The sequence below is a fragment of the Acanthopagrus latus genome, chromosome 11, assembly GCF_904848185.1.
Source record: "Acanthopagrus latus isolate v.2019 chromosome 11, fAcaLat1.1, whole genome shotgun sequence".
NCBI lineage: Eukaryota > Metazoa > Chordata > Actinopteri > Spariformes > Sparidae > Acanthopagrus > Acanthopagrus latus.
In genome coordinates this window covers 14577147-14601861 of record NC_051049.1, presented here as the reverse complement: position 1 = coordinate 14601861, position 24715 = coordinate 14577147, and the positions used below count along the sequence as shown (strand labels likewise).

Here is a 24715-nt window from a genome sequence, read left to right as displayed (position 1 = left end):
GAGTTTGCCTGATTGTCAGAGCACTCTGTGAACTCAATCTACCGTTTGTTATTATACAAGTTTATTAAAACACACTCCAATATGTCAGTCTGGGTTGATTGAAATTAAGATCATTATCACTGTGTTCAGACTTGATTCCTCAAAATGCATCAGGATTGGTCCAAGAGACCATTCAGACAAATAAAGAGTCCTGTTCAAATCTGTAGGTAAGTTCATTTCCTTCATTCAACAGGCTGTGTTCCACCTGTTGAATCCCCACACTGACACCAGGTCGCCACAGGAGGGCAGTGGACCCTCACTGAGCGTCAATTCTCTGCTGACGCTCGACTCCAAACTAATATCTGATCCAAGTCTCGTGACTTAAACGGATGTCCACACGTCACAGACCAACATTTTGGCTTTAAACACGAGTTAAGACAGCTTGAAATAAACATGAGGATTAAATTACAAGAAGGCTATGCTCCCACATTTTACAGATCAAGATCAACCTCTTGATTTGGTTTCAAAGGAACTTGTGTTAATGATTCCCAACTTGAGGTTAGATGACCTTCAAAACCTTGTAATGAGTCCCTCAGTGTGTATTTAAGAAACCCAACACCCATCTTATCTCCCGGAGGATGCCTCCTCTTCATATCTTCATGCCTGATGCACTTTAAAGTCAGGTGGAGTTTCTATGTATAGTCGTTGGTCACTGTAGAGTTTTAAATGACTTGACATCCTCCATTTATTAGGCGACAGACCCTTTAAATAACCAACACCAACTCTAAAAGGGGACTGTCTGAACATACAGTGACTGAAAACAAATGAAATGCTTTGTGAACGCTTTATATTAATGTCCTTGTAGAAAGTGTTATTTACTAGTTGATAAGTTATAGGGGACTGAAACTGTTGAAAATATAATACAATAAATTAATATGTAAATTGATTAATACATACATTTATATATTGGTCTGTAGGCATTCATTAATGTAGAACATACAGTATACAGATATTTCTGCTTTAATTTGCCTATTTGCCTTTGTATCATTTCAACTATTTATTTACTTACTCATTTAGTTTTCCATTTTATTTATTGATTTTTATAATTGTTTATGTATGAATTAATGTATATATTCCTGATCATGGCATTTTCAGTCCTTATGACATATTTGTGAACATTAGTATGCATATTTAAGTGTTAATAATAGCATAATAAACACTGTTATTGTTAGGTTATTAGACATTTATAATAACTTAGAAGAAACTTGAAACTGTTCATAAATGAGTACGAATGCCAATTAAAGCTTCATGAGGTTCTTATAATTGTTTATAATAGCATTACATTTATTCATCTGTTATGGCATTGTGAAACCTTTAAGCTTTTATTTGCTTTATCAAGATTAATACATTTTTGATAATCCTTCTATTAACAGTTAGTGAGAACAATAACTTATGAAGACTGACATATTCTTTATCATCACTAATTAACAGTTTAGTTTAGTTTAATGATGTTCTATAAACTGTTCTTTTAAGGGCTTATAAATGTCTTATAATCTAATAATAAACTGTTTAGTTTGCTATTATCAACACTTACATCGCAGGTGGATAATGTTATTAAGCATCTTACAAGGAACTATAGGGGATCTTGTTACTCAGGTTTATTTATGTGTCTCTGTCTTTGGTGTTTATACATGATGACGGGGTTGTAAACTTGCAGGAAGTAGGTGAGAGGCCCTCACCTTTTCCTTTGTTTTGTCCTGCTGACGTGCGGACAGACTGGTAGCCAGTTGTGTGGTGCCTGTCCTGAGTGTATGGTGACAAAGGTGAACAGCACACTGTGGATTACACCTCCTGTACCAGAACCCCCCTCTAAATATACCCACACACCCTGGCAGGCACTCAGAGCCTCTCAGCAATCTGTATGAGTATGAATCCATGAGTGAGTGTGGGAAACAGGAGTAAAGGTGTGTGTGTGTGTGTGTGTGTGTGTGTGTGTGTGTGTGTGTGTGTGTGTGTGTGTGTGTGTGTGTGTGTGTGTGTGTGTGTGTGTGTGGCTCAGTGTAAGTCTTGGGGCACATGATAAGAGGGTCCAGCTGGGGTTGGCTCAGGCAGGCTGTAACCGGATGGTGTCGTGCCTCCAGTATGTTAGGTGGTCTCTCACAGTGACATGGTGACACTCCTCGATCCCCGACTTGATGATACACATGATTTAAACCACCGCCTCTCCTGGCACTAACCACACACATGTGGGATCTGACACCATCAATGAGCAAAGGCTGTGGTTACAGAGGCAGGACTTTTACAGATAAGGCCTGAACATTTGGAAGGGAAAGTGGAAATCTTCCCTAAATAACAGTCAAAACAAAAACAAGCAGATTAATAGCAACAAATTAAAATCATGTTTTAAACAGTTTTAGCAAACTTCAGATATCCAGGAAGGTTGTTCCACAGGTGGGGAGAATAGAAACTAAATGCTAATGCTGCAGCATTATCAGCTGTATGTCTGCTGACTGACTGAGATGCATGTATTTTATAATTATATATTTCAAAAAAATACATTTATCTAACGTCTGTTACACAATGCTCCAAACCAGGCGTTTCGCAGTCCTTCCACATGTACAAAAATACTATATCAATAAAAGAAAGGCAAAAACCAAAAAAAGCTCAATATGACCTCTTTAAATACAGTACCTGAGTACATAGTTCACCGCTCCTGGTATTATATGCAACCACGTACATGGGTATATGATGTGACACTATGTGAGATTTTTTCCATGTGGGTGATAAACCTCAGTGTCCTATGACGCACTTAGAGAGGAAGTCTGTCAATCTAAAACAAAGGCCTGAAGTCATGTATCCTAAAATATATCATAAAAATGTTAATTTAATAATCAAAAATTTCAGTGTACACTTGTAAAAACATGTGTCACAGTGTCTCAGATCAGCACTGATCCACCTCCTCTCATGTGATGGTGGTCATCTGGCATCTCTATTCTTAAAAGGCATTTAAGAGATATAAAGAATGGATGTGCAACTACACAAACGTACACTGCAATGTTCTGTATGTGTGTACATATGCAAGCACAAGCATCATAAAAAACAGAAATTAGCCTCCATCCTCAGTGTGACACGCCTGTGTACATTGTGTATATGACTGATTTGAGACGAACGCATCCTGCTGATGGAGGTCACACAATCACATGATTCACCCAGGCTGGGAGTAATTAGGTCAGGTTGGTCCAGGAAAATGTCTAGACTGGACCTGTTTTCACTGCAAATAATGCAGCCGCTGTTCACACAGGTCAAATGTGCGTTAGCTGACGTGTGCGTGTTCATGTACACGCAACACGCGTGATTACAAACAGTTAGTATGTGGGAGTGAAATGACCCAAAGCACGGAAAAATTAACGTGTTTCCCCTGCAGTGTTCGTGCTTGTACTCGGGGAACAGATCGTCCTGTGTGCGTGCTCCTGCAGCCATCACACATACTGCTGTCATTTTTAGCACCGGGGGACCAGCACAGTGTGGTTAACTCCACGTCCACCTGTTAGAGCGTCACAACAATCACCTTGTCACTCCATTTCCACAAGGCACGCACATGACAGATTACGTGTACCTGCAGCTGATGTAATTAGGTGCTAAAAGAATGGCTGTTAGGCCCCCCTCACAGGTGTCAATAAAATAAAATCCCTAACTAGGGATTCATTAGGGGTCATCCCTATGTTCCCCACTTTGTATGGAATCGGGGAACATAGAACCCTTTTTTTAAAAAAGGGTCCTATGTTCCCCACTGTTGCCGGTCAATGAACAAACCAGGGAATGGGTTAGGGTTCGGGGAACATAGGTATGCTCCCGATTCATTATAAGCCCACCTTGCACCCTGCTTTTTCAGATTGACAGTAAGACATTTAATGATTCTTTTCAGGTTCACGATTGTATTTTATGTTACTGCTACAATAGGTTTGTGTTCATGCTCAAAAAAACACATCAGTTTTCTCATACTGTCCACTGCAGCAGCTCTGTATCCTGAATCACTAATACTTTGTACTGAGTAGTCAGAGCCCAGACAGATTTTGTCGTCCAAATGGTCCCTGTTGGTCACTGTACTTCGGACATCGGGAGAACTGATATACATGCACCTACCTGACCTGTTCTTAATTTAGCCATGGTTTAATAAGTTGAAATTCACACACAAACTCTCTGACAGGAAAAGGTATTCCCTCAGGGGAAATGAGAAATTATTCTGGCCTATTTATACATGTGGAAACATAGCGGCACGTGCCTTGGGCCTCATACGCTGTAAATCTAGTGCTAATAGGCTAAATCTTGTGGTTAGTCTGTGACCTACTCAGGCATCCACTTGGAGCAAGTGAGCCAGTGTTGGAAAAACCCCAGGAGGACAGAGAGGTGCTCAGCAGAGAATTTCCTGTTTCTTAAATAGATGCAAGTTAAATTAGCTCAACCCGGATGTGGTTCATATGGATTGTTTGTGTTCTGTATTGTGTTCAGGTATTCAGATAATTACTTTAGAGTTATCAAACGTCTCAGTGTCCACTTAGATCATGTTCGGTTAGCGAGGTACATAAAATCCAGAGCAGCCCAGATTCTTGTGCTGCAGTCCTTGATTAAACAGGCTGTTGGTCAGTGGGTCCTCACATTTTTGACTGGTGCCTCTTTAAAACGAGCAATGTTCACACACAATCCCATCGCAAACCATGGAGTGGATGGAAGTTCTATCCAGATTATTTCATTTAAAAAGATTTCAGCAAACAGAAAACTACCCAGTATTACAACAGAGAGTATCAACCACCCTCGTGGTTGACCAGAGCGTTGCCGATTTGCGGTTAGAAGTTATTTAATCTTTTTTTAAAAAATCATCTAATTTGTCTTTGTAAAGTTTTAAAGTATACAAAAATACAATCAGTAAACAAACTCGCTAGCTGGAGAAATGTTGACATGTTAACACATGACAAACTTTTCCTGGAGCTGATGAGTCACAAACCTGTAAATCAACATAACCTGTAGTATATAAGTTAGATGAGAAGTACCTCATCTCTTCTAAAATTGGAGTTTGACTATTGTTTTAAGTAGCAGACACACAAAACATTAAGCCTGCTAGTTCTCATCTGAATTTTCACAGATACTTCACTGGAAGTGTGCAGTGGAGTGATTCAGTAGCTAAGCAGGGGAGATATTTCCCCCTCCTCCTTCCTTTTTTTCAACTTCAGGGCAAGATCAGCATGTTAACACCAACAAGATGGAACTGTACCAAGGTACAGGTATGATACCATCCTATCCAGTCAATTAAAAGCCATGGCTGACTGACGAAGTTAAGAAGCACAGCTGCATCTAGACTTGCTACCCAACTTTAGAATTATACAAAGGCAACATGGCATATTTATTATCATAGGTTTGATAAAAGAACCATGTAGCTTTTCTAAATGTATATAGAAATTCATGATTATCTCTCTACACACAAACACACAGCCCAACCTACATGTATGCATAGAACTATATCAGTGACAAAAGAAGTACACAGAGATCTTTGATGGTTTGTATTTCATCAGCTACCGACACATTTATTTGTAGGAGAATGTGACAAATGGTCCAGTACAAGTCAGTGGTTTGACATAAAAGTAATATAATAATGATCCGTTCAACAATAACTTTTTAAAAAGAAAAAACAAAAATATTGATCATCTAAAGATGACTAAAAAGAGAATGATAAATTAACATGGCGTTGTTGCATTTACAAACAAAGAATACAATTACAAAAAGCTCCATAAAAAAAGAATCCTTCCAACTATTTACAATTTCTGTACAAGGATGGCGAGGCTGTCTTCCTGCTGCAAGAAAACAAAGAGAAAGAATATTGTTAGACAAGGTTGAACACCCCTATACATTTATATTTTTGAAAACATCCACTTTGTTTATAAAAGTATTTTTGTCCCGAAAAAATATAATGTTTTTAAACTGCAAGAACCCCCAAATGATATTACTGTCAGACTAGAAAAACAGGTGCATAATTAATGTGTCTTCTCACCTATAAACGATTGAGCAGGTTGTTCTGAATATCCTCATACACCTGGTTGTAGATCTCCTCTTTGTGTTTCAATCCATCCAGGTACTCTGCAACACACAAAAGGTTGATCAATAAACAGACATTTGAAGATGTCCTTAAAATATAAAGAAAAGTTCAATCAGCTGGCCCTGAATGACTCAAAAAAAACAAACAAAAAAAAAACATTGATCAGACAAAAATCCACTAATATTAACTGGATATACGATTCAAGCTGCAACATACCAATACTCAAACTGCAGTTCTCCATCAGTGTCCTGTGCTTCAGGTACATTGGCCACACATGGCCATCAAACAGGCCGGGAGGGTCGGGGACAGTGTATTGTCTTGTACTGAAAATAATAAAGCACACTGTTAGACAATGTATATTTGCCATGACAGGATTATGGAGGAAAACCAACTGTTATAAATATATTCAAAAAATAAAAAAAGGTAGTGAAAAGGTAATAAAAAACAAGAAACACTAAAAGGTATAAACAAATGTTTTTTGGACTCTCACCTTCTCCTTCTTTTGCACTCCTCGTAGGGAATTGTTATGTAATAGCACTTGTTGAAAACGTCCAGCAGAGGCCTAGAGGGCAGATGAACAAGGTGATGAGCAGGGCCGTTGATAATGATACAGAATGTGTTTAACCAAACCAGAGTGAAGGAGCACGGTTATGTAACTGCACATGATGTCTGTTATCTTCATCTCTACAGAGTACTCAACGTTCAACCAGCAGTCAACTTATGGTAGAACAACTCAGAGATAAGGCCTTAAGCAGAAAGAGGCTCTCTATCTGCAAGACCCGCCTGAGTTCGCCTGCAGAGGTCCATGAACATGTGCCAATGGTGAGCAAGCAAAACTATCACGTGACACAACAGAAGTAACACCGCCCTTCTCATGTTTGTTGTCATGAATTTCTGAGAAATTGCGAGAGAAAAAATGGCCAGTTGCCCTCACTGAAAACTCTGTAGTCTGAGGGTGATTATGTAAGAGAACTTGAATAATTTAAAGCAGAGTAAACACAAACAAAAGGTTGTTTGAAAAAAACTAACCACCTTTCATATCAAATAAAACCAAGTCATGTCCATCAACATTACAGGTTGGTCGTTTGTGATGGCACATCAAGCAGGAACTTCCTTGTAAGCATTTCCTTAGGGCTGGCACACACAGAGTTAAATGGAGTGAATTAAAAATTAACGTACGGGTAGTTGTAGAGCAAGAAGCCCTCCACGATCAGGATATGGGTCTGCTCGTCGGGGTCGGCCACATTGGATTCAGGAGAGAGAGTGACGCCGTGGGAACGGGCGAACTTCACTGGGTTCTCAATCCAGCCTTTTACTGTGTTGGTCATGGCCTCCATATCCAATGCTGTGATCACTGTAGAGCAAGATTGATAGAAAAGAAGACGATGGAAATGATAGATGGTGAATTAGAATAGACACATGTTGTGAACATAAATGTGTTTTGTATTTAGCTCCAGGTTACTGGAGGTCAGTATCAGCTTAATGTTGATGTAATGGGTGTATAATGTGTTACAGCTATAATGTATAATGTTGTAGGATGGAGGGGGTATATGACACTAAAGGGTTAACAATGAGTCATTGGCAGTCTTCAGTGAAGTCTTACCATCCCATTGTTTAAAGCCGTCCTCCCCGACTTCTATCTGATCAGGTTTCTGAAATAACAGTCACCAATAAAACATTGCTGCAACCTCACAGCTCCTAACACTTCAGTAGATCCCACTCACATACCAGAGTAACAAGGTCAAACAAAGACCCACACGCGCACACACCAAAGAAAAATGAACATAGGGTATGCACAGAGTAAAGCAAGCCATTCACAAAAGTACACAGCTTTAGCGAAATTGCCAAATAAATGCAAGGTGAAGGTATGAGTGGAAGTAAACTTGAAAAATACAGATGCATATAGCCATGTTAGAAATATTGTAAAGTTGATTTTAAGCTTGTTAGATGGCTATCACAGTATATAAGGGCTACTAAGAAGTTTCTACTTAATAAGAAGAAGAGGAAAAACAAGCAAAGAAACTATGTTACACAGACATCAAGGCCATTATTAATCTACCTACTGTGGAGAACAGAGCAAGTGGGATGTGTAATCATGCGATGCACATGCAGTACACAGAAGCGGGATGGATAAGACCATAAAACGTATTATTCACACAAAAACTCACCTTGAAAAAGTCGTCTTGGTGCACAACACAGCAGTTGGGCAATGTCTTGATCAACTTATTTGTCAGGGTGGTTTTACCACCATTAGTGACTCTGTGAAGGTAGAAAATTATAAAAATGCATATTAATAATAATAATAATAATAATAATAATAATAATAATAATAATAATAACAACAACAACAACAATAATAATAATAAACTGATCAAACACATTTTACTTTATACTTCTTATCAGAAAAAAATATCAGAATAAATGTGCAAGATTTCAGTGAGATACTTCTGTTAACATTTTGTTTGATAATTTAGTATACATGACATAAAGTCATATTAGCCTGAACAGTTTAAAAGGTCTGTGTGTGATTAAAAGTAGATAGACAAAAGGTTACAGTCAAGTGGTGTTGAACAAAAACCACATGGCTCTGTTTTCATAAAATCAGCTGAAATAGCATACATTCAAAACTGTGTCATTCCCTCATTTAAACCTTTTATTAATGACAATCATGATTTTAAACTGTCTGTAGGTTTGGACAACATTAATCTGTACTTATACCAATCTCCCTCCACTTTTGAACTGAGTCTGGCGGTGAATTTTCAAAAGTCCCGCTCGATTGATGACAACAAACGAGTCACACCGGACATCACTTTAAACCGGTTTAACAACACGCCGTTACTACTTTCTGGCGGGCAGCTGATGAAACATGTGGCCAAAAGGATAATGTTCATGAATCACAAGCTAACGCTGACCACCACTATTAAATAAATAACTTCATGCGAATAGTTTATCTTGAGATGCCTCCGCGAACAATAACACAGGCGCATGACACACGATTATTTCAGTCAGGTCTGGCATAAACTACACGTAACTGTCAGTTAAGCTAACATTAAGCTAACAGTGTTTTAGACTTTAATAGGTGTATCTTCACGTCAAAGATGTTCGCAAATAACTGTTTAGCTAGTTAAAAAAAATAATAATAACACTTACCCGCCAATTCCTATAATGTAGTTCATCTTTTCTTCTCTTCTCGACAGCCCTGCTCAATGTCAGCTGAAGACACTGAGTGTTTTTTTTTTTTTTAACAAAGCCGAGGATAAAAATCCAGAAGTTAACCCACTTCAGTAGCTTGTGGACTAAACTCCTGCTCTCGATAACTTTTCTCTCTACTGCTCCATTGACTGAGAGCGCGAGGTCCTGCAGTTTATACCCAGCCTATGTAGTGTTGCGTCACTACTCACGCAGGCAGGGCGTCCTCGTGATCTGACGTGCTCGTGCTCTTCCCCCCTCGTCCTAACGTGCCCCTCCGCAGCACCCCAGCTCCCGGAGATCGCCTGCCGCCAGCCAATCACAGCCCCCGAACTTTCGCACATTTACATATTTTGGCTGCTCCTGTCAATCAGAGCCGTGGACTATGTGCAGCTCTTCTGTTCAGTAGTTAATCTACCTGGTGACGTCCTGTGTCGTGGAAAACTACCATTGATGGCACATTGAAGTAACAGCTGCATCTCTTCTGCTCTGCTGTGTACTAGGAAACTGGTTACATTTCTTTTATCAGGGATGTAATATTCATTGAGAAAAATGTTAATATATAGTAATTTCCAAATATTATTTCAAAAAGGGTTAGAAAACAGCATATTAATAAGGTTATTTGGGTAATGTTATACTTTAAACCATTATAATCAAAAGCATGCAAAGCCAACATCAAATTAAATCCCTTTTACCATGGTGGGATTTTCTTAGAGAGCACAAATGGGTCTGGCTACAGCTAATTAAAAGCAAAAAGTAGGTCATTTTATTCTTAGAAAGGAGGACAGATGAGTTTTCTTTGTCTGAATTATGGCCAGTCATACCAGGGGTATTAGGTCCTTGAGTAAATGTCGCAATTTAATTCAATACATTTAAAGATGTAAAATGTAAACTAAACGACATATATCTTATTTAAATGTAGTTTATTATATTTAGTTTCAATAATATAATAATTATTATTATTCATTGACTGATTATTATTGAATTTGGTTGATGTGGAGCCAATTTTGATTACTTTATATAGTCAGTGTTGTAAAAAGTACCTAAAAAGTCACTCTGAAAGAGTAAAATAGCTAAAGGATTGCTTTGGTAAAAGTGAAATTCACAATAGTAGTTGAGGAAAAGTTTTAAAGCAACTGACATCAGATATACACAAGTTAAAAGTTAATTATCGGCCATAATGTATGGCCACACACACACACACACACACACTCACACACACACACAAACACAGACTTCCTTCAAACTATACAGCACTGATTCCTTTTACAAATCCCAGTAATATACATGTTAGAGAATTTTATAGATATGTTGATAGAAACCTGTCCCATGTCAGCAGTGTGAGCCCCACTATGCAGCAGCAGGAGCACTAAATTTAAAGCGATGGATGTCATGGGGTCAGACGTGAGCCAGAGCAATGTAGCATGTCTGATGTTTTATAAATATCCAAAATTCACAAAGGAGGCTCACATTAAAGTAGATTTCAGAGAAAACAGAGAATGTGTGATAACTTCAGATTTTATGCTGCTCTGTCTCCTGGTAAATCATCTTCTCTTTGGTGTCTTGCTCTTTCCATGACAGTGTGTGTGGCATCCACCTCTATTTGTGTGAACGTCTCCATGTGCAGTGTGAATCCTGTCACAACCGTCGGGGTTCAGGGGTCAACAGTCAGGGTCTTTCTCTGTGTGTAAGGGAGAAGGGTGTCAAGGATGACTCATTTGATAATCTTACGGCTACGGGGATGTCACAGGACCTGATCACTGCTTCGTCCAGACATGTAGGGCATCCCCCATAGCGGTGACATCACGCTGACATAGCAGTACCACAAGTAACCTGCATGTCTTCAAGCACAGTCTTCATTATATGAACTTTTATGATACATACCATTTTGCAAAGAGAAAATAGAAAGCCAAGGGTAAACAAAGTATACAATTGAAATACTTGAATAAAAAAGTAGCAACAAACTAACATGTATGTATAATGCTTCGTAACAGAAAATTGCAACTTAAACTTGCAACAACTGATTTTTTGCCTCTTATGGGCAGCAGAAAAAAGTTGTGAACACAACACTGACATAGTAATAAAACATAATATGACAACAGCTGCCTATTCACCTGTCTAATTTAATAATTGCCATTGTAAGAAAACTAAACACACGACAGGTTGTTGTGAGGAATAGTTTATTCAGTCATATTTACAAGGCAGAACCGATCATATCAATCAAAACGACTTCAGAACCACGAATGATAAATCATCTTTCGCGCTGAAATCTGAGCAAACGTGCTAAAGCAGACAAATGGAAGGCAAAGAATATGTACAAATATTGTGCTTTTCTAGTCAAACTGAACATTTTGATTTGTGGAAAGTTCATATCAGCCATTTATATGCAAACCCTGCCGATGATATTGGGTCTGAATTGATATAGTTAACCTATAAACTAATATAACTACAAATCAAACGGTCACATGTTACATTCCTTCAGATTATCTGGATTTCTTTTACCATTTGGTTCAAAAATAGGCACTAAGTACAGCCAACAATACTCAAAGGAACGATGAGCTCTGTTTGGATTGTGATAAATACGGGAGGAAACTGTTCAGGTTTGGTTTGTTGGTGTGAATACAGCCTCACATCTGGAAAGAAATGATGAAGTTGAACCTTTTCGTTAACATTCCTGTACCAGAAAGGCAAAAGAATATGAGGAAAACTAGAATTAAGATGGCACTTATGAATTAAGAGTCCTACTTTCTGCTTCAAAGAAGCTTGTCCATGCCTTACTAACAGCTACACAACTGCATGGCAATAGGTAACAACACAAAATACATTTTAGGAGAAGCTCCTGAACACAAATCAATCCCATTACATGCTGAAACCATTCAAACGTGACAACCAAATCCAATAGTGCAAAACGAGGCAGGCAGGAAACAAAATTATGCAGCATTTTACAAAAATAAAAATTCTTACTCCGTTGCCCTCCTGCTGCTACTAAGTTGAACAGATGGAAGACATGAGAGGAAATCAATGCAACCCCAAAACAATCCATAATGCATTAGGATGTTTGAGAAATGCTTGTTAAACGTGACAATGTGTGGACATCGACTCAGAAAAACACAAGGAGATGAAATGAACAAAGGTTATGAAATAATCTCCACGTGAGCTACATTAACCTCATCAATCTAAGATCAGATCAAAAAGTCATCCTTTACAGGCCACTTTGTACTTAATCAAGTTATGGGGTGAACATGTTTTCACTGTTAGCTGGCAACAAATGATCCCATATGAAACAGATCTGTAAGAATAATACAGGAGTGCAATTTATAAAATGATTATGCCAACACACGGGCAGTGCTTGTGTCTTCATTATGGCCACTGTGACACGAACTTCATACAAAATTATTGCAGATGTGTTGGGTTAGTGTTATATTTATCTTAACAGACATACAGGTTGCAATATGAAGAGTATGACGTCTAAATATGGCGTAGTGAATAGGAAGCCTTTTTGTTTAATGTTGTATGAAGTTGGCCATAACCATGTACAGAAGCCCTAATGGTCATGGGTCAAACATACTAGTTTCTCAACATTTCATGGAATGACAAATGTTTTGCCAAGATAAGGAGATTTTTTCACGATATCTCAAGAAAACTAGCTTTGATATCCCAAGATAACAGGATAAATTAACCAGAAACAAAAGGTTGGTCCCTTTTTTCCTTACTGATTGTTTAGATCACATGAACCAAGTGCAGCAACTGATTTTAGTTGAGAATATCAGATAATGGAGTGTTATTGGCAAATCATTAATGGATATTAGAATTAAATCCCATTAAATCCCACTTCACAGAGCGGTGTGTATGTCATGGTCCACTCTTATGAATCTTATCAAGTTGTTTTCTTATGATAAATTATCTTGGGAGAGCCACATTTGTTATATAATGGCATAAATAACCTGTGATCTCAAGAAAACAAATACAAATTTAACTTTAACTCACAGCAAAACAGTCAATAACATGTTTGACCCATGACTGTTTAAGGCTTTCAGTAGCCATATGACACAACAAGCACTGCTTCACAAACATATGTATAATTCTTATACATTTTTCTCACATGGGTTTCCAGGCCACAAAATGCAAATATTGATCATGTTCCCGCATTTTCTATGTACAAGACGACTGAGGCACATCATAACACAAGGTAGAGTACAGATGTTAGTACATTTGGACATTTTCAAAATGTCAGTACTGAAGAAGGCCTTATTATACAGCATTTATGGGGCAAGAAAATAAAGATGAAGGCATCTGATACATTGGAACTATTGTTATTTACATCAAACACACATTATATTCACGCGAATATAATGTGGTCACACACTGACCCGAGCTCAGCACCTGCTACATCAATGACGTTGCTGTGAGACATCTCTGGTCTCACCAAGTGCTAAATCATTCTTAACATATTTACACATCACTGTTATCAGCTTAAATTCTTATATCTCCAAAAAAGAAAGAAATATCTTCATGTATTTCATTTGCTGAATTAAAACGAAGGCTCAAATAGTCAGAAATCTGTTGTAGACACCGTTTCCTATGAAGTTCCTCCCATAGCAACTAGTCTCAAATGTAATGCTCTTTTAAGGGAGTCTGAGGATTTTCTCAATGGGCGTCAAAAAGGCCGACTTGATTAGTTATTGTTTTCTGTATTGGCAGAATTTTAGGAATTCAAAGAGACAACCTGGACTTTGGTTGCATAACCTGGTTAATTCAAGATATGTACCTTAATATGACCAAAAGTAGAGCTGTTAAATTTCCTTTAACCACAGTAAATGTCTGTAATCCTTCATGTGAAGAACCTACAACTGGAGCTACAATTGTTTCACCCAACACTGCCACACACGCGCAAAGTTTCTCTCAATATCTGGAGCCTTGCGATGACGTAACATTACAGTATGAGCTATACAAAAGGTCCGATGACCGACGGAGAGGCAGAAGGGGTTCCAGACAGAAGGAAAATGAGGTGCCATCTTGATCGCAAAATGACGGCACAAAATCGCCCCGCTGGATGTTGGTAAAACAAGAAAGCACACGTAGAGTTGATGTACCACAGCTTCACAAGGGTATAAATCGAAGGCTTCATGCTCCATATGTCTGTCACTCTGCGTAAAGAGAGGGAAATGTTTGTTTAAAACAGTTAAGGCTCGATAGTTCGCAAACAGAAAAAAAAAATCTCACATCTGAAAATCTGATTTTGTTAAACACGGACGTTATCACCCTTGTACTAACAAATCTCTTTTTTATCCTGCTGACTTCTTTGTATTAATGAGTAGCGTTTGAGTCTCATGACCTTCATCAGAGAGTCGGTTACAGCACACTACTGTATTCGTCCTGCAGTCAGCTGGTTTCACAACTACAATGTACCTCGTTAACACTCTGGCTCTGGAGGGGAGCCAGTGGTCTGACTTACTACTAATAGATGGTGTTTATTCTATGACAGTATTATATTATGTAAGCAACAGTGAGGTGTTGTATGCAGTGGAGGTTTTGGGAGAGATTTGTGTGGAGAGCTGATTGCAAACCAAATTACTCTTGTAACATTTTCCTTTTGATCAGTTTTGTTTTCCTTGTCTCCTCTTTATCAGTAGCTGCAGCATGTAGCATTGTTTTGTTTGTCCTCTTGGTTTTGTCCTGACCGTCTGAGGGTCAGACACACAGAACCCAAGTACCAGTGTTGCCAGATATGGCGAGAGAAAAAAACAACTGGGTCAGTAGAAACAAGCCCAAAATAAAACCTAGCTTTTTTTTTAAAAAAAGTTCAAAACAATGAGAAAGAGAGATCTTTGATCTGCATGATAAAATAGACATTTTCACTAAAAAGGAGACACGCCCCCAAGGAAGCAACTACACTGAGAAACAAGCACGAATGTGACTGAAGACCACCTATATCTGCAGGAAACTTTACAGAAAAACACACCCAGGGTTGCTCATAATAAGGAGACTTGGCAACCCTGCATGGTACTGATTCTACTCTGCAGGGTGAGTCAATGACCCAGTTCCGCCTCTGTAGGAGAGAACAGTTTTGCAACTCAAGGGGATGTAATGTTCTGTACAGAAATGTATTGAAATAATAAAAAAAAAAACTTTTAAAAAATTATTCACAGAAATTCTTTCATACCTTTCTCAAATCCCAGCCCTCTTTTTGAACCAGAGAGGCAAATTTTACAGTAAAATATGCGTTTTAAATCATTGCTCTGTGGGACATTGTTACTTCCTTAACAACATACTTGTGATCTGCGCTACTCAGAAAGGCTAAAATACAAACCCATCTAATGACCAAGCGTCAGTGTAAAGGTCTGCAAGACACACCAGATAAGGAGGACACAATAGAGGACTAACGACTGGATGAGTGTGAATCTGAATGTCAATGAAAGTTTCAAAAGGACTACAGTTCAGCCCCCAATATGAACACACACCTCCTGCATAAATAACAACAAATCGTTCATCCTCCTCCCAACAACACAAAGGGTCACTGTTTAGATACCTGTGCGGCAACATAAGAAGCTAGGTGGTGAATCTGTTTCACACTGGGGCACACCCTTCAACTAAGAAATACAACAGTGTTTTATTACCCTCACCTGCAGGGCTCTGTCCTTCTCATAATCCTTCACCTACAAACATCGACTTTGGCCTGAGAAAGAGAAGACACAAATGCATTGAGAACTTTTCTAAAGTCAGACAGAGGGCACTGCACCAAAATCTCAGTGTCGCAACTCGTCAAATGTCCAGAGTGAGACTGTGACAGGTAGACAGGTACCTCTCTGACTTTTTAATTGGCTCCTGTGGGACTGACTGCTGCTGCTCCTGCTGTCTGTGCTCCTGCTCCATCCTGGACACACACACACACACACACACACACACACACACACACACACACACACACACACACACACACACACACACACACACAATGAGTGCAGTTCTGTATGAGTGATTACATATGAATGCACGAGCGACTAATATGAAACAAAATAGGACAAATGTATTTCACCTTTCTCTCCGTGCTTTAATCCTTTCCTCGTCAAATCTGAAAAAGAGTAACACTGTTACATCCTCATTCCACACAGTAAAGTCATTTTAAAGAACCACTAATCTAATTTGGTATATAGGATGTTCCAGTAGACTTGTTCTCCACCAGGTTTTTTACATGAGTAATCACATTTTAAAAGCACAGCAATAGGAACTTTTGCCTGCAGCTAAAGGGTTTCTGCTACAGCTCTTTTCCACCATCTAGTGGTAAGAGGTACTTACTGCACCACACACTCTGGAACATGGACGTGCTCCATGGGGACAATCTCTGCCAGCTCATCCAGGCTGTGGACGTACTGGATCTTATTCATGAACTTCACACTGCAGAGAGGAACATCACATTGCAAATATCACCACTGTGGGACTCATAAAGGGGGCAGCTGTGGCTCAGGGGCAGAGCCGGCATCTTGTTATCAGTAGGTCACTAGTTAGATTCCCCTGGTCTGCATGCCAAAGTGTCCTGGGGCAAGATGCTGAATCCCAAACAGCTCCTGATGTGCTGGTTAGCACCTTGCATGGCAGCCACCGCCATCAGTGTATGAATTATTGTCACTTTGGACAAAAGCGTCTGCTAAATGTAAAGGGTTATCTTATCTTACTACCTCAGCTTTTCTCTTTATTAAGCCCAGATAATCTATCTTCTTTCCGTAACTAAGGACTCTACTTGACTTGACTTGACAAGATCTGTAACTTGACATTACCTGGCCAGGAAAAAAAAATTGACTTAAAACCTGTTTGAGACCTGGAACACATGACATTGATATTAAAAGGCATTTTTTTCATATGACAAGGACAAAATCAAAGCACCACATGGTCGTCATCAGTTCTCAACAAAAGTATTTAGTGTATTATCCACTTTGAAACCTACTCGTTCAGCTGTTGGTTGTGTGTGTTACCTGATAAAGGGCCTGGATATTGCCAGGACGGTGCGTATGAACCACGTGGGATGAGCGATGACCAAAGACTTCAGGTTCTTCCTCAATCTGCATTCAGAACCCCAAACAAGTACATTCTCAGTTAGATTTGTGTTTACAAGTTTAAAGGCTTCTGCAAACACAGACGCGAGAGAGTAAAAATATCAAAGTGAGAATTAAAAAGAGGTTTTACAGCTGCAGCTGGAGCCTGTGAGTCACCTCCAGCCTCCTGCTCATTGACACCAGGTGACAACTTCCACTGCCCCCCATTTTGTGTCTGTCAGTACTGATGTCATGCATTTCTGTACGTACGTAGCTCGTTGGCTAAAAATAGCAGAGTGAGCCTACTTTTTTTTCCTTCCATAAAAGTTGAGACTATGAATCACTTTGTTGGCTGATTTTCTCTTTTTCCCACCTTCTGTCAATCATCTGGTAGCACTTCTTGAGCCAGCTGATCCCAGGCATCTTACTCCGAGGAGTGGCTCCATTCATGTAGATGATCAGGTAATCTTCAGCAACAAGCATCTCCAGACTGCTCACCACATACCTGTATGACAGGGTTACAGCGTCGGGGACAGATTGCGAGAACAAATGTGACGGTTAGCTTTTGGTTTTTAATTTCTTGTTTTATTTTGTAGGATATATCCTCCTTTGTGCGGTTGTGACTTCTCACTTCCTGTCTTTTTCCTGCTCTTATTTCTATGCAAACCTGTGTTTCATTTGTTCATTAGCTCTTGTGTATTCAAGTTTTTCCCTTACTCTTTGTCAGTGTGTGTCTTTTCATCCTGCATTTCTGTGCTCTGTGTGTTCCCAATTTGTTCCCCATAATTTTATTAATGGTTTGTCCTCTGTTCTTAGATCAGTCTTTGGTTTTCTTGGATTCTCCTTGTTGCCTTTTTGTCGCTAGGTTTCTGTTATGTCCCTTTTTGTTGCTTGCATTTTGGATTATGGGCATATAAAAAACATGATCAAGGCATGTATACTTTTGACTGTGGCCGGTGACTTTCCTATGAGACATGATAAAAGGTTACTTCTGATTTAGGGGCCTCTGCCTGGTATGTACATGCAATAATCCGTCTATGTATAGCATCAAAGCTTGAGCCTGTACTTGAAAACTAAAAGTCAGTCAGGGCGGACTCACAGGAAGAGGTTTTCCATGATGTAGTGGTAATCTGGACAGCTGCTGTCAGGCAGGTAACAGGCAGAGAAAACAATGATGGCGTTCAGGCCCTCGCCATAATAACCTGATGAGAGACAGTTTCAGTTAATAGCGAATCATGTTGTGACCTTTGCAGTGTAACAACAGTTTGTCTTGATGGTTGTGTGCCTGTACAATATATTATGGCTGAGAGGTTGCATGTTTTAGTCATTTTCCAAAGCCCTTCATGAGTTATGACTGACTGACCTCCGTGTGTGATGACCCGGAGGTAAGGTCTGATGACCTGCATGTCAATACGATGCTCCTGTTCTCCGATGATCACCGTCCTCCAGAGACGTCCGTTGTTGGCATTCCCGTCCTCGTCTGCTTCTCCTGAACCATCACCAGGACCTGCTTTTGCTGAGGCCACTGGTGTGTCATCTGGACAGAGACAGACACGAGATTTGTTGAGACAAAAAGTTCTTTTAGGTGAGGTTTAGGCTGAACAACTGATTCAGTATTACTTTCATTCTCAGCAGCTGCCTTTTGTGTCACTATGTAAGGATTAAGATTCAATAAGGATTAGGGGACATTTTGAATTAGGCTTCGTCTGAAGATAACTCTGGGTACACTTGTAAGGACAGTTTGCAGATTGTGATAGCAAAGTGGTTACTGGAGGTATAAGGGTTTGAATATATAAATATATATAATAATATATAATATGTAGAACCTTTACAGTTGCATAAAAAAGTTAAATAAAAAAAACACTTACCTTCCCACTCCAGCTCGTTGCCATTGGTGATGAACTCCAGCGAGTCTGTCTCATCAGGCGTATCAATGTCATCAACGTTGATGTCCAGGTCGTCCGGTGTATCCAGGAAGTCGTCTGACAGCAGAGAACCCTCGCTTTGGTCCAGTGAGAGGTTCATTTCCGGGGCAACCAGTGTCCGGCGTTTACGGTGCGATGATGACACCCCGCCGCCTCCTCCTGGTGGGCTTACATTCAGGGAGTTGGGGGGAGCTACAGCAAAGATCAGGATGGGAGAGACAAACCAGGAAATGCAACTGATGCCATGAATAGCCAGAATATTATGGTGATCCGCCAGTTTCTAGTGTTACTTACAGGCTCTGTCGTCTGTGAGACCACAGGAGGAATCCATGTCTCCGTACTCTGGCAGTGGTCTGGAGGGAAACATTCACAGGTCAGCAACCGGTACTGTGCTTGTCAGTAGTGGAAGAAGCGTTCAGATGCTTTACTGAAGAAAAGGAAGCAACACTGCACCGACTGAAATGTTCCTGTATAAGTCCTGTCATTGGCTGCTGTTAGCTAGTTAGGCAGTTAGCCACACGGCTAACGGTCCACTGGGTTAGGGTTAGGGTTATGTCAATGCATTTTGAAGCTAAGTTTTAATAGTGTGTTTAGCTGTAGAAAAAGGTTCAAAATCATATAAATTTGGAAATTCGAATGAACAGTCGTGACGTAGCTTCACACAGCACAGAACTCCCACGGAGCCCCTTTAAGTACAGCAAGCAATTTATAAAATCTGCCCGCTGGGTTCTGAATAAAAGCAGCCTTAACTTTTGGCTACTATTACACATATTTCAGCTCTGTGTTCTCTATAAGCACGAGGGCTCACATTAAAATGTAACATTGTGATAAGGATGCAGTAAATGGACCAGTCAACACGTGGGTGATGTCACTGATCTGGCTAAGCATTAAAAAGAGCAGCGAGTCTAAGAGGATAGAGATGGTAATTAACTTCTCTGTGAGGAGAGATGAAGCTTACAGGGCTGCCAGGCGAGGAGAAAGGCAAGATAAAATAGAGGAGAAAAAGGGAGGAATAAGAGACTGAATGAGGGAAGAAGTGTGTGTCTGCAGAGACAAAAGTGGCGCAGCTCTGCCTGTTATTTACTGCTGACACCCTGCGCAGGAGGAGGAGGAGGAGGAGGAGGAGGTGACAGGAGGTCACAGTCTTGCTTTTGCATATGTTTGTGTTGGTTTGGGTTTGTGTGGGAGCAGGCAAAAGCGTGCACATTAGGACAGATGAGCTCACACATACATATCAGCAACAACACAGCAGATCAAAACACGAGAGATGCAGAGAGCCACAGCGCAGTGTTGTTCTGCAGAGATGGTCTTAACTGCAGTCCTGTCAGAGCCAACTGCTCCCGTCTAGAGGAGGGCAGTGTGTGACAGTGTGTGTGTTCCTCCTGAGCCAACAACACTGGCTTTAGCTCAGAGAAAACAGGCGCTGATGAAAGGTCCGACCCTGCTCCCCTGAGACCCCTGCAGTGATTACCAGTCAGACGCTTCCTTTGTCACAAAATGAAGCCTTTTCCACGGCCATAACAGATTTATGGTTTTATTTCCTCTTCTAACAAAAGCAAGATAATCCCCTATTGTTCCTGTTCACGGCCGCAGCTGCAAAAATATCAATATCAAACCGATGATGCTTACCTTCCGGAAAATATCACAGGGCTGTTTTTGTCAGAGGCGATTCAAATGAGCCTTTTAACCTCGCACACCTTTATGTTGGGTTTGCTTACTCATCCCCCTGTCTCCTCAGCAGAGAAGAGCAGAGCGTCTCTCAGTTAATAATCCTTTAGCTGCTGGCTATTCCTCCGTGGCTGACTGTTTTTAACCCAAACCTTCCACCATTTTCCTGGCGATGCTGTGTTGCTGATCGGCGGCTGCTGTTGCGTCACATGACGTAGCCCGAGACCATTTACAGACGGAGCTGCACCTGCTCCCTGGCTTCCTCCTGCCTCGCAATCTGACAGAGGAGGAGGAGGGGAGAGGGAAGAGGGAGGAGGAGAAGGAGGAGGAGGAGGAGGAGGAGGAGGGGAGAGCCCACTGCTGACTGTCTCCTCTCCTGCTTTTTTTCTGCCCGTCAAGCTTTGAACATCAAATGCTTTCTAAATCTTGGTGGCGCATTAAGAATAAGTTGTGTTTTTCTCTCTTCTCCTAGTGTGGCAGATAATTGATCAGCTATCTTAATAACTCTGATTATAATTGAACTATCTGCCTCAGTGCCCTGCATGTGAATGTAAATGTAAAAAAATAATAGTACAGTAATTGCTCCATTAATGCTTAGAAAGTAGAAATATTAACATAACAAGTAGAACATACATAACATTCATTAGTAATACTGTGCAGCTGGCAGTTAGTCAATAATTAACTGCACAATTAATTCCAAAATAATGAGCCATTCATCCATAAATTAAAAATGTTCTGCATATGCATCAACACACACAAACTCAAGAATTTGCCATATAGCTAAAGGCACGGACACACATGCGCACACACACACACACACACACACACACACACACACACACACACACACACACACAGTGGGTATGCTTGTGATCAGTGGGTAGGTATCAGTAAGAATTCAAAGGATCTCACCTGGGGAAGTCTTCATCCTGCCACTCATCTTTCACTTCCATGTTCTCCATTCGTAGAGTCGCCTCTGTGGTGCCCATCCCTCAGAGAGGAGAGCCGGGGCCTGGAGGTGTGGAGACAACTGTTTATCAATGAGCACCATTCACAACAAAACTGATGCATGAAGCGAATGTTCTAACTAGACAGCTGGCTCCATGGCTGCACCGCAGGCACACGTGTTTGACTTTGAAGTGTGGACTCTTATCCAAAATGATTTTTCATTCAACATTTCGGGGGCTGTAACTCACATGGTTCTGATCCCCCTGCCTCAGAGGAGAACACGTGAGAGGCATGTGACTGGCTCGGGCGCGTCAAAGTCAAACATCACATATGAATTTCTTCAAGGGTGGAACTCAAGAGGCCAATGAGGAGGACGACACTCAGACCTAATCCTCCCTCCCTGCTCAATAATCCTACAGCGCTGATGTGACTGTGGCTTGTTTGATCTCTACTCACACTCAGGCTTTATTGGAGCTATTAAGATTAATAGAAAAATTCATTTTCAGATCTAATATTCATGCATTTGTTCACAAGAGTCGAATGCAATACAGAGACTTCATGCTGCATAATCAATAATGGCAGTAGGATGCACTGGGTTTAAAGCTGAAATCCAAATGCATTATCACAACACAAGAGTGACACATTAATAACAGGAGCACAGGCCTGTTCTGGGATTGGATATTTAATTGGACCTGTTCTCTTTGTAGCTCTCCACTCAAGTAGAAAATCCACAGTATCTGAGGCGGTTCGGCTGAGTGAGAGAGGACTCCCAGGTCTGTGTTGGAGGATATTCTTAGAAACAGACTTGTAAGTGCTTTCCTGGTTGGTTTTGGCAATTCAGAGCGTGTTAAGTGACAGCAGCGTGTCAAACATACAGGTTTTTTTGATAATAGAACAATGCAAACTCAGCGTTGATCACAAAGAGACAATAATGCAACACAGCTTCCTGACTAGAGCGTGTGGAGCGGTTTAGGTGGTTTTGGTGGTTTTGGCAGCGACGCTCATGGTTGATTAAACTTGGATGACAGCCAAGTCTCACATAGAGGAAATAATTAATTTCTACTTGTGAGCTGCAGGAAGTCAAATCTTTTAACACATCACACTCGGGTTTGTAGCGGCTCCTGTTTCTAATGTGACAACACCCTGTGAAAGAAAGGGGTGATGTGCGGCGCACACGGTCAGCTTGTTTAGCAAGAGTGGAGAAAAAAAAACAGAATACATGTACCAAACCATCTTGACAGGCTGGGAGAACATCCCATTATAACATTTAAGATGTCTACAAAATGTAAACCAGATGTCATTAAAAAAAAACCTGATCTTGTACAAATGTTGTGCTGCTCATGTAAACCAAAGATTTGTACAATTATCAGGGGGAAGTGGCCTCACAGCCTTTCTAGGTCACCTTAAAAGGAAGAGCCGATAGGAGAGAAAACCTACATGGATTTCATGTGTTAGTGGACAATTTAACGTGCATGCAATCAGAGTAAGGTGTGCTCCCTGTGCAGCCAGCAGGATAGAAATGCAGTCAGTGACTATACTCACATGAGCGTTGTGAGATCCCCACAAAACCTCTCGCTGCTCCGTGTCTGTGCGTCCTCCCTCCTCCTCAGTCACACGGATTCAAGAGGAGAGAGCCCTGATCCTCCTCGCCACCAGAAAAAAAAGCAGGGGTCAGGCTGAAATCTCTCCTCTCACGCTCCCCGTCTTTCACTCATTCACATGCGCACGCAGGCGCTCGTGCACAGACACAGTCATACAGTGTCCTCGATGTCAGCCGCCAGCCAGCAGCAGGTGTTTGAAGACAGGGGGCACCTCTGTGTTGGACTCCCCCTCTTCTCCTCCGCCTCTGGCCACCTTTGTTGGGAGATAGACTGGCCGTGAAGAGCGAGCCGACAGCCTGCCTCTCAGCTCCGACGTCCACACAACCAAGACACAAAATTCCTTTAATCAGATTGCATCTGCTCTGGCATCGTGATCTCCCCCTCGCTATCTCGCTCTCTCTCCCTCTTTTCTCTCCCTGTAGCCTCTAATACCTTCAGACCATCTTCCTCCACTCCCAAATATCAATTCAGACCCTTCTTTGAGTATCCAAATCTTTCCGAGGAGGCAGCTCATTTATCCCCTACAGCAACTTGGTAAAAAATGAGCACCATTCTCTTCACTCCATTAGATAATCCTACTGTTGTTTTCAGTGGTCCTCTGTGTGGCTGCTGTTCCCTGGCAACAGCATCCCTCTCTCCATCCATAGCTTCTCCCCTCCCTCTCTGTCTCCTCACCCCTTTCATACATACTATACCCCAAATCTCACCACACACATGAATTATTCAGTCCCTTACTTCACTTGTGACCAGCCAATCATATCACACCCTCTGCATGGTAGCCGCATATTGCAATAACAGGTCTCTTTTTATATCTTTGGTGCCAGCCATACCCCACAGTATTAGTAATATAAAGGTTTATATTTTTGCCTGACTTGTGTTTCCCTTATTATATCATAGTTTTCTCCTCTATCCCCAATTTTGTGCCTCTCCTGAGATGAAGCCTAAAACCCAAGGTCATTTTTACCTAATCATTTTCTTGAAATATTATGATTTCAAAGCAATTTAAAATCACATTGATAGGGCACTTGAATGTAATGCTATGTTGGTTTTTGGTCGATGGGTTCCCTGACTGGTCGTCGGATTAACATCACGTCTTATCTTTAACTTCAGTGCAAGCGCGACTGACACACAGCAGGTTCCCGGTGGACAAGGCGAGAGGACTCACTTCACCTCGATCTACTTCCGCCTTCGCGTGCACAACGGGTTTTTTTGGACAGCACAAGGAGAGAATTAAGGTCATTACGCGCTGCATTTTTCGTTTTTGTACAACATGCTCGAATGACAAGT

At 40.7% G+C, this 24715-nt stretch overlaps 2 protein-coding genes across 4 annotated transcripts; both read right to left on the bottom strand.

Moving 5' to 3' along the window:
• Positions 1 to 5523: 5523 nt before the first annotated feature.
• LOC119029217 (muscle-specific beta 1 integrin binding protein) lies at positions 5524 to 9468 on the bottom strand. 2 transcript variants are annotated; one of them, XM_037115906.1, is made up of 8 exons: positions 9218 to 9463; positions 8236 to 8326; positions 7671 to 7719; positions 7247 to 7421; positions 6558 to 6629; positions 6284 to 6390; positions 6023 to 6108; positions 5524 to 5825 (listed from the first exon to the last, which is right to left on the bottom strand). In XM_037115906.1, the coding sequence occupies exons 1-7, from the start codon at positions 9241 to 9243 to the stop codon at positions 6023 to 6025; spliced, it is 606 nt and encodes a 201-aa protein (XP_036971801.1). In that variant the 5' UTR covers positions 9244 to 9463; the 3' UTR covers positions 5524 to 5825. The 2 variants fall into 2 exon arrangements, with proteins under 2 accessions (XP_036971801.1, XP_036971802.1); XM_037115907.1 differs by lacking the exon at positions 7671 to 7719 and having other exon boundaries at positions 9218 to 9468.
• Positions 9469 to 11419: 1951 nt separating this feature from the next.
• atcaya (ATCAY kinesin light chain interacting caytaxin a) lies at positions 11420 to 24162 on the bottom strand. Of its 2 annotated transcripts, XM_037113988.1 has the most exons (13): positions 23370 to 24162; positions 21792 to 21891; positions 19506 to 19564; positions 19155 to 19403; positions 18650 to 18823; positions 18386 to 18488; positions 17660 to 17791; positions 17227 to 17313; positions 16553 to 16651; positions 16293 to 16328; positions 16059 to 16130; positions 15880 to 15932; positions 11420 to 14403 (listed from the first exon to the last, which is right to left on the bottom strand). In XM_037113988.1, exons 2-12 carry the CDS (start codon positions 21866 to 21868, stop codon positions 15899 to 15901), a joined length of 1122 nt encoding a protein of 373 aa, XP_036969883.1. In that variant the 5' UTR covers positions 21869 to 21891; positions 23370 to 24162; the 3' UTR covers positions 11420 to 14403; positions 15880 to 15898. The 2 variants fall into 2 exon arrangements, with proteins under 2 accessions (XP_036969883.1, XP_036969884.1); XM_037113989.1 differs by lacking the exons at positions 21792 to 21891; positions 23370 to 24162 and adding an exon at positions 20841 to 21430.
• Between the last annotated feature and the right edge of the window lie 553 nt (positions 24163 to 24715).